We start from the raw sequence: 15,819 nt of genomic DNA, 5'->3' as shown, positions 1-15,819 counted from the left end.
AGGATTTCTTCCAACAATGTCACCATTTCTTTAAGTCACTCAGGTTTTGTTCACTCTTTTTTTACTGGCGGGGGGGGAAAGAGAGTTGATGTTTCTATAAAAAGCCTATCTAATGCAGTGTACAGACAGCCCATAAGACACCACAGGTAAAATGTGTGGATATCAGTACAGCAAAGATAGGAGGTAAGATAGTACAAACTGCTGTCTCTCTAGCCTGATTATGAAAGACCTGTGACAGCACTGTTCTTCTCCAGCATAACATGAAACAGCCAAAGGACTGGAGAAAGGTGCTCTGGGTAAACAAGCTCTTGAGAGAGGGAGACAGATACCTCTGTTAGTGTCCTGAATGATCTTATGGTAGAGAGCTTCATCTCCTATAAACCAGCTCAAGACTTACAAATTTCACTGCTGTGGCAAGAACAGCAAAAATTACTTCATGAAGGCATTGATTACATTGGCAAGAAGACTTTTCCCATTGGAAAGCTTGTTGCAAGGAAGATTATTATTACATTAGAAGGTTAGTTTTGCCTATATAACCACATCTGTAGCTAGGGATTCTGTTAGCAAAATGGCATCATTCAGCGACTACATGAAAAGTTTAAACATACCATGCATAATGTAATTAACATCACACCACTAGCAAATATTGCTAGCATGAGTGACTTTTCTGCATCTGATAAATACAGATCAATACAAACAACATAAACAACAAAGTAGAATGGGAGTATATCTAAACTAACTTCCATCAAACTGATTGATAACCAGAAACAGCTTAGCAGTGGGAGCAAAGACCTCACTAAGTATAATTTACGCTAGCAAGAGGAGATCCAAGAACTATATTTCTGGGCTAATTTTGTGCCAGTGCAGCCACGAGAAAGAGCTCAGGTCCTCAGGTCCAAATATAGTTCTCAAAGACTGTCTTTGCTCTCTGGTTTATTCAGCTAACACATTGTCTGGACAGCTGGAATACCAGCTGAATATAAACTCTTTGTCCCCAGGATTGCTTTCCCTGCTGCAGATCACAAGCTGAAGAAACACATCTGTAGATTGCTAGTTTTCTTGACTTGAGGCTCACTCAGCAAGTTTGTCTTAACACTGCTGCTGGTTTACTGCCTGCCTGTACCATAAAAATACTAACACCCAGCAGCACAGCTGAGAGAGAAACTGCCCAGACACCAAACAGAGCTTTTAACAAAGAAGGCCATAGTAAAATAAGCATTAATAAATCGTTAACTTATGGTCCCTTCAGCCTTAGGGTATAAAGGTTGACAGGTCCAGCAGCTCCAGGGGGAAGCCTTCCCTCCCAGCCCTCTTTTCCTCCTGCTGCAGAACAGGATACTGCAGCCTACCCGGAGCTACAGACCAGATCATCCACATGTTCATGATTAAAAATAACCATTTTCCATAGTGAGCAAAATAGGAGAGAGTTCTGTCATTGTCTCGCAGAACTTCACCTTCTGCATATTTCATCTGAACACCCATGCTGACAACTACAGCTTATCCAAACACAAGCTAGGAATAATATATGTGGTCCAGTATGGGCTTTCAGCCAAAGTGAGATGTAATGGTAACCAACCATTTGGGACTAGAAGGAATGGCTGCCAACCTGTGTTTCGGAGAGTACTATGACAAATGTGTAGACACTTCATAAATTGCTGGAAAGCAGCCTTATTTTCAGGCCAGACTCTAGCTATTAGTATCCTCATTTTTTACTAACAAAATTACTCACTTCTTCTGCCTCAGTGCTTAAGGGATTCAGTCCTCAGTAGTCCAGATTGTGCTTTCCCAGTTGTGTATCTTCCTGGGCTTCTGTTTTTCCCCTACTTCAAAACAATAAAAATGTTACTTACCCGGATATATATTTAATACATTATAAAGTTTTTAGTATACTCCTCAGCAGTAGGAATTTATATTGACTGTATTACAGCAAAGAGCCATGAAAGTATTCCTGATTTCTGAGGTGTTTGTAAGGAAATGGAGTGGTATAGCCTAGAGCACCTTAAACCCCCAGCACTGGCTTCTAAGATGCTCAACAAAGACTTGAAATGATGAAATTATAATTGAGAGCAGCAGAGGAAGATGCTTAAAATAACATGAGAAACAGTTATCTGAAAGTGTGGTTTGTTTTCTTTCATATGAATCTCAAGATGAAGATATTCCTGATGCCAGTAATAAAAATATTGCCTTTTTACAGTAGCTTGACAGCAAAAATCAGGAGTGGTAGTGGCTGTTCTTGCTGTAGCTACAGCTGCAAAATATTTTGCCCCTACTTTTCTTCCTCATCATATTTTGGAATATTCTTCAGATGAGCAGAAGTTTCCAGTGCTTGCTTTTGCACCTTCAGGAGAACAGGCTTTTGTTTTGCTTCTTCTAGGTGCAAGAAAAGTCTTACTGGTTAGTTTTTGTTTTTATTGGCAGAAATAAGCTGAATCTCACAGCTTCACTAGCAAAGACTTCTTGCCACAATCAAGCAAAGAGGTGCAGCAAAACATGGCTTATTTAGACAAACTTGTCACAGACATAATTCCTGCCAGGAACTAATACCTCTGCTTAATGCTGCTGAGAAAGTTAAATCAGAAATGAATTAAAAATAAATGAAACAAACCCACACACCACCAAACCCAGTTAAAGCCTTGAAACTTACTCCCTGCTAGTTAGCACTGCTCTGGCTTTGTTGGTTTTGTTTTAGGATGCCTTAATGAATCTGGTTTCCAGGTTTGTGTACATTTTCTCTGTGTATCTTAGTAAAAGCTGGATAAGGACAGAACCTATAGGAAAGGAAATGTAATATCACAAGTACTCTAGGATTTCTATTAGAGGGCAAAAATGTTATTTATTGAAAATATCAACACATCAAGAAAAAAAATGCTTTTTGTAAGCTCGTTTTATATCTCCCGTGCTTTCTACCTAAAAAGCAAGTTCTGGGGATTCAACAGACCCTTTCACACCAAGATGAAAATTTTATAGATCTTTGTACATCACCTGTCTATTCTAAAAACAGCATTCACAAGAGCAGGCTGCACATGAAGTCCTTAAGAGTTGAATTAGATGTCACTGCAAACAAATGCCTTCTTTCATATACATTTTGGTTTAAATTTGTAGCTTGACATGAATGTTTGTGTAGTATGAGTCATACATATAAAGCACATTACAGGTACTGTACAATCTCCTGGAACTTTTCCTTTGGTATGTCCTAACTCTTGGGGTTCCGCATGCAGAAATGCAACATTGAAGAGTCCAAGTCCAGTTATCAGAGCTATCAGATTTTTCTTTTGGTACCTTTTACCCATGCTAATAATGGTGGCAGTAACAATACATGGCATATCATTTGCTGGTATTACTAATAAATAACCCAACTAAGCTTATGTTTGGGTCTGTAGGATCAGTTAATAAACACGTGGGGATACCCTGCATTAGCATTAGAAATGTGTTCTAAATACACAAAGGCAGTACTGTGCTTACTGTAAAAACCACTGATGGTTGCAAAATAAAAACCCTCCTGTAAGGTAAATAATGGATGGAGTAAGTAACAGGCAGATGCAAGCAAGAAAAATACATTTAGCTGAATTTTGAGAAGAGCTGGGATGGGGGAAGAAAGAAGGCAGGAGAGACTTAGAGTCAGGAACATACATTCAACTTGCAGGGGCTTTCTAAAAGGTGAAAAGTTCCTGAAGCAGCAAGGAAATGCAGCAGGGGGATAGATTTCTCAAAGGCAGGCTGAAGGAAATCTCAGGAGAACGTACCAAACAGCACTAGAGTTAGTAATGGAGGTAAATGTTTTTCCTGTGGGCTGTCAAATGTACTGTTCTCAAATGTGATAGGTGCCATCCTGATGGATGTCAAGGACTGCGGGAGTCCAAATGAGCACAGAGTTTATTTAAAAAAACAAAACCAAACAAACAACAGGAACCTTTAACCAGAAATAATGATGATAAATTTTAGTCTTTTAAACATACTGATCCACTGCCATCCAACAAGACTTTAACCATGACTTAGAAGTTCATGCCTATTAGCTGAATCCTTTTGGCGTAGAAACTCAGCTATAATTATTACACAAAAGCTCTTTCTCTAGGTCTCTTGCAGTTCTCAGATCCAGCTGGCTGAAAGCCACCATGAGACCAAAGTTCCTTAGAGCATTTTTCTATTTCCTTGTTTTATTACCCTTTCTTGAAATAAATGAACTAAAATTTTGAATGGAAACAGAGTTAGTGTCCCTCTACTTAAAGGAAAACAAGAGAGGCCAGGCTGATACTTCAATTTACCTGTAAAATGGTGTATGTCATTGTTCCATCATGGCTGATTTACCTACTCCTACAACAAGTGTTTTCCTAAAAGCAATAAACCCTTCCAATGCAAACCTTTTCCTGCAGAACTGTGACATACTCCTGATATCCCTGATATATACTGCCTGTTCAAAATAAGCAAGTACTGAAAACAGCTTTTTACATCTCCTACAAGTGTTTTCCTAAAAGCAATAAACCCTTCCAATGCAAACCTTTTCCTACAGAACTGTGACATACTCCTGATATCCCTGATATATACTGTCTGTTCAAAATAAGCAAGTACTGAAAACAGCTTTTTACATCAGTACAGCTTTCTGTATCACTGCAAATACAAAACAAGAACTAGTTACTTTTCAGATACTAGTTTTTTTTCTAGAAATATAATCTTCTGGAACAGTTATATCCAAGAGATCAGAATAGTCTTCCACAAATAGGTTTGATAAATAACCAGTTAAGTCTTATAGGCGAAAACTTATAAGTATGTCATAATATGCATAGCACAATGATGTGATGTGGTCAAGCTGTGACTGAATATCATATCCATGGGCAGATTATGAATTATGGGCTTCAAAGTTTTCTTTATGGACATTTAGTAATTTTTTTCCCTTCATTTTTTTAAAAAAATCGTATTGCTCAGAATAGGAAGATTCGTAACATGATTGTCAACACAGAGCCCAAGGGTTTTTTAATTTAATCGCCCCCAATAAATAATTAAATAAACAAAAATCATTGTTTCCATATTATTCAACAGCTGGGGTAGTTTAAAAATTTTATCCAATTCCTAGTAACAAATGATTGTGACAATATCTTACAGGCTTAAAACCAAACCAGCTCTAAAGCTTCCTGGAATAAGCTTCAATGTTTCAAACAAAAGGACTGTGAGAACCGAGAGTGCTTCGCACAGCAAGAATGCTGGGGGATTGCAGCTTTATAACCAAGTGGAACCCTGAAATCTGGCATAAACTTTCAAAGCCACACTTACCAGCACCTTTGATCTTGTTATTTGGAATATGACTAGTAGCATAGCATACACTGAAACTAACAAGAATGGGTCAGATTTACTTAGATTGAAGCAGAGAAAACCACCAAACGTGACTATTTCCATAGCACTAGCACCACAGTAGCAGTACCAGGTACACCATGCTCAGTCTGCAGCAGCACCTCCCGGACCCTGCTTTGAGGCTAGAAGTTTTGACACTGACTTTGAAAAACAAAATACTACTTTGTGATTTCCTTTCTAACTATGGGGTTTTAGCCATATACATATAAACATAATGTATAGGTATCACCTGATGCAAATGACAGTCTGAAGCTCAGAAAGTTGCTTACAATCATCTTGGGAGCCACTGGTAAAGTGCTACACTTTGCTTTTTCTACTTGACATGATGATAAAAGCATAAGACATTTACATCCTGGATTCACCTGGCCAATTTTAGACTTCTAAGTGCTTTTGAAGTGTGATTTTATCCCAGGAGGGAGATCAGACAAACTGTACCCAGCATCTATTTCACTTTATCAACTCTAATAGAAAATAGGTGCTTAGCTGAGACATAGATACCTATGTTATCAATGGCTTCAGTTAGGGATCCAGCAGGTATCTCAGGTCATCTAGCTTTTCTCTAGCTGCATGTCTAAAAAAACAAAACAAAACAACAACAAAAAAAGTGCCACAGGGAAAATGATCAAATGGTATTAATAAATCCCAAAGCAAGGCAGTGCATTTGTACAGTACCATGATATTGATGTGAACAGACCAGAAATCACAACTTCAGGGCTCATAACTTACAGGACAACCAAAGTTTTCACATTTCTGTTCTCTTGAAGGAGAAGCCATGTCTGTGATTACACCACAAAATGCTTTAAACATCCAGCTGTTTTACACTCATTAAAATTCACCCAGCTACCACACATTCCAAAGCACAAGAACAGACACACATTTACTAAGATTTATTTACACTAACCTGACCAAAATAACTGCTACTCCTCCAGGATCAAATTCCATCCCAGTGTGAGCAGCCAAGGGGAGTTAAACTTGCAACATAAAGCGCCCGAGTCCGTTTATTGAGAACTCAAGTACCATTTAAGAATCATGCTGCTCTTCTGCAGCAAGCGCAAGTCTGTTCCTTGAGATTTAGTCTCCCATTTCATGGGGAGGGCCATATGGCCTACTGCACTCTAAGGACATTTCACAGATACACAGCAGACATGGTTGGATGGGCACTTTCTCAAGTTGTGTGGACCAGTTCTCAACAGCTACTTGTCAAGCAGGGCCAGATGGCTGAAGGCATTTAAGCATTGCAAAGCCTAAACAAGTAAGGAGCTAATATCACATTACTCAGGCAGAGAACCATCTCTTTTCGCAGCACTCTTCCCCCAGAAGAAACAAACCATGAGTTCCTAAATCACCTTGGACATGGGGTGCTGCAGAGGGAGCTAAAATAAATTGTTGAAGGTGCATCGCTACAACTTCCATGCCAGACTAGTGTTCCTGCCCTTCCTGCATTCCCCTGTGGGAGTTACTGCAACTAGGAGGGTGAACAGAAGGGTGGGATAAGACATACCACTGAGACTTACACAGAATCACAGAATCCCAAGGGTTGGAAGGGACCTCAAAAGATCATCCAGTCCAACCCCCCCGCAAGAGCAGGGTAACCTACAGTACATCACACAGGAACTTGTCCAGGCGGGCCTTGAATATCTCCAGTGTAGGAGACTCCACAACCCCCCTGGGCAACCTGTTCCAGTGCTCTGTCACTCTTACAGCAAAGAAGTTCTTCCTGATGTTAACGTGGAACTTCCTATGTTCCAGTTTACACCCATTGCCCCTTGTCCTATCACTGAATATCACTGAAAAAAGCCTAGCTCCATCATCCTGACACCTACCCTTTACATATTTGTAAACATTGATGAGGTCACCCCTCAGTCTCCTCTTCTCCAAGCTAAAGAGACCCAGCTCCCTCAGCCTCTCCTCATAAGGGAGATGTTCCACTCCCTTAATCATCTTTGTGGCTCTGCGCTGGACTCCTTCAAGCAATTCCCTGTCCTTCTTGAACAGAGGGGCCCAGAACTGGACGCAAAATTCCAGATGCGGCCTCACCAAGGCTGAGTAGAGGGGGAGGAGAACCTCTCTTGACCTACTAACCACACCCTTTCTAATGCACCCTAAGATGCCATTTGCCTTCTTGGCCGCAAGAGCACATTGCTGGCTCATGGTCATCCTCCTATCCACCAGGACCCCCAGGTCCCTTTCCCCTTCGCTACTTTCCAGCAGGTCACCCCCCAACCTGTACTGGTACATGGGGTTGTTCTTCCCCAGATGCAAGACTCTACACTTGCCCTTGTTAAATTTCATCAAGTTTCTCCCCTCCCAACTCTCCAGCCTGTCCAGGTCTCGCTGAATGGCAGCACAGCCTTCTGGTGTGTCAGCCACTCCTCCCAGTTTTGTGTCATCAGTGAACTTGCTGATGGTGCACTCAGTTCCCTCATCCAGTTCATTGATGAAAATATTAAACAGCACCAGTCCCAGCACCGACCCCTGAGGGACTCCACTAGTCACAGACCTCCAGCTAGATTCTGCGCCATTGACCACAACTCTCTGCCTTCTTCCTTTCAACCAGTTCTCGATCCACCTCACTACTTGATTGTCAAGCCCACACTTCCTTAGCTTATCTATGAGGATGCTGTGGGAGACAGTATCAAATGCCTTACTGAAATCAAGAAAAACTACATCTAGCGCTCTACCATCATCCCTCCACCTAGTCACTTCCTCATAGAAGGCTATAAGGTTGGTCATACATGACTTCCCCCTCATAAAACCATGTTGGCTGTTCTTAATGACCCCCTCGTCCTTGATATGCCTAGTGATGGAGTCAAGAATAAGTTGTTCCATCACCTTTCCAGGGATGGAGGTAAGGCTGACTGGTCTATAATTACCCGGGTCCTCCTTCTTGCCCTTCTTATAGATTGGTGTGACCTTTGCCATCCGCCAAACCTCGCCCGTTTCCCACGACTTACCAAAGATGATGGAAAGTGGCCTAGCAATGACCTCCGCCAGCTCCCTCAGCACCCGTGGGTGCATTCCATCCGGACCCATCAATTTACAGATGTCCAGATTGCATAGCTGATCCCTAACCCAATCCTCATCTACCAAAGCAAACTCCTCCTTTGTCCTGACTCCTTCTGGGGCTATAGAAATCCGGGGCCCTCGGGGAGAGTCTGCAGGAGTAAAGACAGAGGCAAAGAAGGCATTTAGCACCTCTGCCTTCTTTATATCCTCTGTCTCCAGGGCACCCACTTCGTTCAGCAGTGGGCCTATATTGCCTCTTGTGTTAGTTTTATTTGCTATGTATTTGAAGAAGCCCTTTCTATTGTCTTTAACCCGACTAGCAAGATTGAGTTCCAAGGAGGCCTTAGCTGTCCTAATTGCCTCCCTACATCCTCTAACAACTGTCCTATATTCCTCCCAAGCGGCCAGCCCCTCCTTCCATAATCCATAGATTCTCCTTTTCCACTTGAGTTTGCCCAGCAGCTCCTTGTTTAACCACGCCGGTCTCCTAGATCCCTTACTTGATTTCCTCCTACTCATTGGGATGCTCCGATTCTGAGCTTGGAAGAAGCGGTCATCTGTCTTACTCTGCCATGTACGTATAGCTTCAGGATCACACCTTTGTAACACTAAACAGAAGGGGTATTTACAGCCTTTAAAAACTAGTCTTCATTGCTTGAAACCCTACAGCAAGATTGCTTGCCATCTGCCTAACTAAATTGACCATTTGTCCCTACTAGACGCAGCTGTGCTACTTAAAGCAATTAAGGTGGCACAGGAGGGAAGGGATATTTTTGGTTTGGGAAGAGAGTTGTTTGCAGCACTGACAGCATTGAAACATTCATGGTCGTCAAGAAGTGATATTCTTAAGTACATAAGGAAAAAAGCATTCACCAAACATGAGCCCTTTCAGAAGTTCAAATTAAAGAAATGTGTTTCCTTAAAGATATCCTTTGAGGAGATTTGCACCAAATAAAAGAATTGTGTCTCTGACAATGTGAAGCAATCATAGTCATTGGCCACAATTTGACTGCATACACATTTGCCTTTTGATACAGGACATCTGTGAGCTAGCAACAGTAATAAATCTCACTGTTAGCGCAAATAATTTTCCGCATTTTAGGTCAAATGCTATCAAATTTAACTTATCAGCTCATTAAGATAAAACAAGTCCTTTTGTCATTAGCTTTCTGATTAGTTGTCTGGTTCCAGAGCATGGGACACAGTAAATATGTTCCTTTTTTTCCTGTAGCATAGTGTGAATGCTTAATGCCCACTGGTTATCCTTATAAATCACAGAGAGGGAAATCACTGCTTGAGCCCTTGCTAGAAGAGGGGAATGTGATGAATTCAGCATGTTTCAGAGACATTCCTAAAATAGCTAACTGTTCTGTAATTTTATCACAGTCTAAGGCCTGACTTAGTGGTTAGGTTCCCTGTTCTGCAACCATCCTGGTTTTGATCTTGAGACTTCAAGCTATGCATTGACAGGCTGTTGAGCTGGATACTTTGAGAGTAGTGGTAGTTGTGTTTCATGGGTGTCAGCCTTCCCTATCAACAAACACGGAAAATGGGCTGCAGTCTTCCAGAGCTCTTTGCTGCAGGAAATTCTGTCCTTTTGTTGGGCACAAAGTGAAGCGTCCACAGGCACAGCCTTCTGAAGGTGTAAAATGTAGGAAGGAAAAGGTTTTGCCATATGGAGGGAGGTAAAAGAGTCACAGCTGTAGTAGAAAGGACGACTTACTCCAGAATGACCGTCTCTAATATTTAGTTCAGTGAAACTGTATGTCACATTTCAGGTCTTGTACTGGGGTAGCTGTAAAGAAGATAAAACACAAAAACCAAAACCAAAAACCTTCTTTTTAAATGTTTCACAAAATGTGTTCTTATTTTAGAGTCTACATATCGTCACCAAGCTACCATTGATGATGAAGTGGTTTCCATGGAGATACTAGATACAGCTGGTCAGGTGCGTGGGTACATGTGCTATTATCCAATACCTGGGCTTGGATAGACAGCAGGGAAGGGAAATGGGGTGGTGGGTGGCAGGTGTGCTTCACTTCTGGGGTCAAAGATTTGTTTCTGAGCAGTCTCCCCCCTCCACCACCATCAGCTTGCTGCTGCACCCAGAATGCTGGATCCAGACCCGTCTGCAAGGGACCCTGCTTCATTTTCAAACACTGGAAGAACAAACAAGTCAGGGTGTACTCTGGGATTAAAATAATTTTGTTCTCATTCCGTGATTCAGGGTAAACCCAAAAACGTGTTGTTATTATTATGCACAAAGTCACAGTCTATTTCTACAGTCAACTGATGAGGCTTGACAGCCTCAGTCAGAGATTCCCACCAAAGTGAAGAGCAGTTTTGTCATATCCAGGTCTCCCCTTCATTTCAAAACATGGCAGGTGCTCACGCCGCTCTGGCCTATACAGTTTGTGTGTTGGGTATCATTCATCAGAGACCCTCTTCCAATTGCCTGCTTCCAGCCTGTCCACAGGCAGCCCATGACACCTTGGCAGAGTAGTTCTCCTATACTACATGATAAAAAAGATGATGTGCATAAACTATAAAGTAAAGCAGGTGTACATGGCTTTGTAGGCTTTGGAGGACCAACATCGGTCTGCAGGCTTGGAGAGTTCTTCATAAATCAAATTCCTAAGGCTGGTATCTGTCTTTTCAAAACAGGAGGATGCTATTCAGAAAGAAGGACATGTGCGATGGGGTGAAGGCTTCGTGCTGGTTTACGACATCACGGACAGAGGCAGCTTTGAGGAGGTGCTGCCACTAAAGAACTTGTTGGATGAAGTTAAAAAGCCAAAAAATGTCACACTGATCCTGGTGGGGAACAAAGCAGATCTGGATCACTCCAGGCAGGTCAGCACAGAGGAAGGTGAAAAGCTGGCCACAGAACTAGCATGTGCTTTTTATGAGTGCTCTGCTTGCACAGGAGAGGGCAACATTATGGAGGCCTTCTATGAGCTCTGTCGTGAGGTACGGCGCCGAAAGATGGTCCAGGGTAAGACTCGGAGACGGAGCTCCACCACCCACGTCAAGCAGGCAATTAATAAGATGCTTACCAAAATCAGCAGCTAGAAAGAGCTGTACTAAGCCAGAGAAGCATTGTAGAGCATACTAGTTTGGAATAGGGATGAAGCAAGCAGAACACATTTAATTAAAATGGTCAAAGCTTTGCAATTAAAAAAAAAAAAAAGAAAAAAAGAAAAGACAAACCACACCACTTTTTTGAGTAACACAGGGTCAAACTTTTTTCCTGGTTTGAAATGTATTTAGCCACACTGCTTCTGGCTAATGTGGGAAAAGGAAAACAAATAAACAAACTCCAAAGGACTAGATGATTGTAGGGATTGGCACTGACAGAGCGTCTTCTGCTTCTACAAGGCTGGCTCCAATCCCCTGCAAGTCTGTAGTGCCTAATCATTTCCAGCCAGCCAGCTGCTCAGTAGCTATTGGAGAGTAAGATTCAGCCCTCAGTTGATCAAGAGCCGTCACAACGGGTGTTCTCAAGGACTGAATACATGTAAAAGCTGCTGTGTGGTACCAGAAAGTTTATCTGACAGCTTTCACCAGCTCTAAATTGGTGCATTGTGTGCTTTTACTCCAAACTGTCTTTCCTTGTTGTTATTTTTGTCAAATCTATGAGTGCTGATGTTCTTTGCAGAGTATGCAAAGAATAGAGGAAAGGTCTATTTCATGGAGTGTTTAGCCAGCAAGACACACATTTCAATAGAGCTGAAGTTCAGCTGCTTTTCCAGATCCTCTGAAACGGCAGAATTCATAAAGAAATAATCAGCTAGTCTGGTGGCATTTCAGCATTTCCCCCTCAAAGTGCAGTGCTGTACTTGGGGAAATGGGAGTGCATATTTTGGGAAATCAAACTTAAAAAATGACCATATTACTCTTGATTTAGTTATGGGTAGATTTTAGCCTTTGTTTACAATTTTGTTTTGGTCTTACTTCAGTTTACTCTATTTTATACTGCAGAATTGAATCCTTGGAAAGGCAAGAATTTAAAGTCTAAGCCCAAATGTGAATCCGATGTGAATGACCTCTACCATATCAGACGGCCATAATTTCCAGGTGTTTAAGCTTTCAGTTGTTGCTTGAAACACTCTATGGTTTAAACCAGCGCAGGGGTTTTGTGACTTTTATCTGGCACACTGAAGTGAAAGTGCATTTTATCAGATCTTGGTGCCTGGGGTAAAAGGTTTTTACTTCTCCCTTCTTCTCCCTCATGCATCTCATGTAAGCCAGCTGTTAAGTTTTGCCTCCTGTCTACTTGGTTATTAATTGTATTCTAAAAGATGCAAGAACCAAGAATGGAGATTTTCATTCAGATCGTGCTGGTCTCCCACCGGCTGTGTTGCATCCCTTCAGGCAGCATGGTGTGCAGCTCAGACTGTCATCATGTAAAACCACAGCCAAAGGTTGGGATGACAAATAGGATTATTAGTAGTATTCTCCTCTGAGGAGCAGCCCTCTTTTAGGAACTACTTACAGCTTTATTCTCCTCTGCTTTGTACTTTAAATGTTTATTTTTCTCTGTGAGGAAGTAAGACCAAAAGGCTATCAACCACATCTGTAGAAGAGTGAGGATATCTGGTTGGATAGCACTTTATACAGTTACAGGTAGCCATGTAAGTGGTGGAACAGCCTGGAGAATCAAGCACTTACATCCCTGTTGACAGAGAAAGTCCCAAGTCAGGACTTTTCTCAAAAGGATTATCTTAAAGATACTTTACCAAAGTAATTTCTGAAAACAGTTTCTTTTAACCAACCAGCATCAACGTACATCACATTCAGACATATATTTTATTTGTGCTGTTGTTTATTTTCTATGTTTCCCCTATTCTAGATAGTGAAAACTCATTTCACTCCCCTGGAATCCATGTCTATATTTTGGTCCTCATATTCAAGTATGTTAGCATACATCCGCTAGAGGCACTAGAGTGGAAACTTCACCATGTGCTTCTGGGAAGAACTCTGACACAACTGTTCCCAAGCTATTTGTCATATCTTTTAACTTTTGGGGTGGGGGAGAGGAGAGAGAGATTTTGCCAATTTTAGTCCTATTAATAATGCAGAATCAATACAAGTGCAAAAGAAAGGGCAGTGCCTCTTCACACATGAGTAGTCGTTAGCTGAAGGTCTGAACTTGCAAATGTGTATCTTACAACATTAGGAACCAGAGTGAGCATTTGCAAGCTGAGGAACCGAGTCATTCTGTTATCTTTCAAATCAGTCCTGTTGCACGAATCTGAAGTAGACAAAGTCCTTACCTGAAATCCCATGGCAACATAGCTGAGAAGAAAGTCTTTATGTTGGTGTGCTAAGCAATCGATGTATTCCTCTCTAAGAGAACTTCAGCAGTTCTTGTATCTGAAAACCTTTCTTGGGCTTCAGACTGAGCTGCATTTAAAAATACAAAATGGAAAGGTATGAAGGACAAGAGAAAACAAATTCATCATATTCATACTAAGAGAGTTGAAAGGAAGGAGAAGCTAAGTTAAGGCCCTAATACTCCAAAAGAATCCCAGCAAATTATTTTTTCTTTTTTGATGTTTGTATGGAGAAATTATAAAATCCTGGTGAAAGAAAATGTTCCACTGTGCAAACATGACTTGTTACGTAAAGAACCTCTAATAAAAATAGTAACATTCCTTTACAAAGACTGAATTTGGAAACTGCCAAACATGATAAATACTTGGTCAAAAAGGAGACTGCAATTTTGTGACCTTCCCTCCCACAAAACCACAAATTTCTTTATTTAATTGATTTTTATTTTTTTTTAATCTTGGGTGCAATGGGCTCCTTGTCAAGCTGTTATAATGTAGTATAGTACAATCTGTTGATACATACTACATACTATTAAAAGCAATCTGATTTACTATTGCTCACAATGATGCAACGTATTTTTGGCTATACTAGAAATGTGTCATATTTCTATAATGTCTAAATTGAACCCAAAAGTGCCCAAGCATTGAAAAGGCCAAAGGCAACATGAACCTACATTCAGTAGCCTTTCTGCAGCAGACATCAACAGTTTAAAATCTGTTTCTACTGCTGCTATTTAAATGTACATACATGACACTAACATTAAATTCTTCTCCTCTGTCCGCTACCATTTCAGTGGGGAGAGGATGCGAAGGACGGTAAACAAAACGGGGGAGGAAAGGTGAAATGGATACTTGTTACCTACAACAAGTTGTTTGTCATTTATGAAGTTTCTAAATATTTATCTTCAATTGATGAAGAGTTAGTCATGCCCATGCTGCAAGACCTGGATCAGGAAGCAAGACTTCCCTAGAACTTTGAGAATCTTCATATCTGGGGGTTTGGTGCAACCACAGATGGAAGTGAAGATCAACCACTGGGTTTGCACCTAGATCCAGACAAGTTGTCCCCAAAACTGGGGATAGTTGGATCTGGCAGTTTGCTACGAGGCTAGTTGATTTTTATATATATAATGATCTGTATGCATTTTTACATTAAAAATATGAAAGCTTGTGCTTGTAGATAATATATAAGAAAAAATAAAAAGAATTAAAAAAAAAAAAAAGTGGTCTCTTGTCTCTTATGCATTGATCTTCCATTAGTTTTCTCTGAAGTGTTGTCTTCCAGCTTTTAAGGGGCCAGTTTCTGAAGTCCCCATTCAGTTTTTATTAGGCTTTATCTAAGGAAAACAGTGAATTTTGCCTGAGTAAGCACTTCAGCATTTGGATCAGTTTATTTAAACATATTTGGTTACTGAGTCTGGAATTGAGAGCTCAGGCGGCATCTACAGTGAAGCATAGAACCAAATGTCCTTATTAACTTATCAAAAAATTCTACATCACCAGGGTTATTAAATTATGTCAGTGAAACCCACCACCTAAACTCTGCCCTGCCAGGTAAAATCCTGGGCTAAGTGGTCTAAGAGATTTATGCCAGCAATTTGGACAGAGACAACTGGCGTCATGCCTTGTGCACTATCCCCCACAATATCAGTGTCTTGAAACTGTAGAGGCATGGGTTTGTGGGATGGTCTATTCGGTGGATAAGGAATTGGCTGGGTGGTTGCACTCAAAGAGTTGTAGTCAACAGCTCTATGTTCAAGTGGAGTTCAGTGATAAGTGGTGTTCATCAGGGGTCAGTGTTGGGACCGACACTGTTCAACATTTTTGTTGGCAACACAGGACAGTGGGATTGACTGCACTGTCAGCAAGTTTGCTGATGACACCAAGCTGTGGTGTGATTGACACACTGGAGGGAAGGGATGCCATCCAGATGCACCTTGACATGTGTGAGAGGTGGGCCAATGCCAACCTCATGAAGTTCTACAAGGGCAAGTGCAAGGTCCTGCGTCTGTTTCAGGGCAATCCCAGGCACAGCTGCAGGTTGGGTGGAGAATGGATTGAGAGAAGCCTTGATGAGAAAGACTTGGGGATGTTGGTTGACAAGAAGCTTATGACCCAGCAACATGCACTTGCAGCC

General features: G+C 41.3%; 1 protein-coding gene across 2 annotated transcripts in view; it reads left to right on the top strand.

The window, feature by feature from the left end:
- Nucleotides 1–14,895, top strand: part of RERG (RAS like estrogen regulated growth inhibitor) — a 108,370-nt gene extending 93,475 nt beyond the window's left edge. For both annotated transcript variants that reach the window (XM_065665142.1, XM_065665143.1), the window contains exons 4-5: nt 10,224–10,297; nt 11,014–14,895. In XM_065665142.1, coding sequence (XP_065521214.1) covers nt 10,224–10,297; nt 11,014–11,421 — 482 coding nt within the window. In that variant the 3' untranslated portion in view covers nt 11,422–14,895. The remainder of the gene's footprint in view (nt 1–10,223; nt 10,298–11,013) is intronic.
- The last annotated feature ends 924 nt before the right edge of the window (nt 14,896–15,819 follow it).

This window comes from Lathamus discolor, chromosome 1 (assembly GCF_037157495.1).
Source record: "Lathamus discolor isolate bLatDis1 chromosome 1, bLatDis1.hap1, whole genome shotgun sequence".
Taxonomy (NCBI): domain Eukaryota; kingdom Metazoa; phylum Chordata; class Aves; order Psittaciformes; family Psittacidae; genus Lathamus; species Lathamus discolor.
Note: the sequence above shows the minus strand (reverse complement) of the source record. Positions and strands in the feature narration are given on the sequence as shown.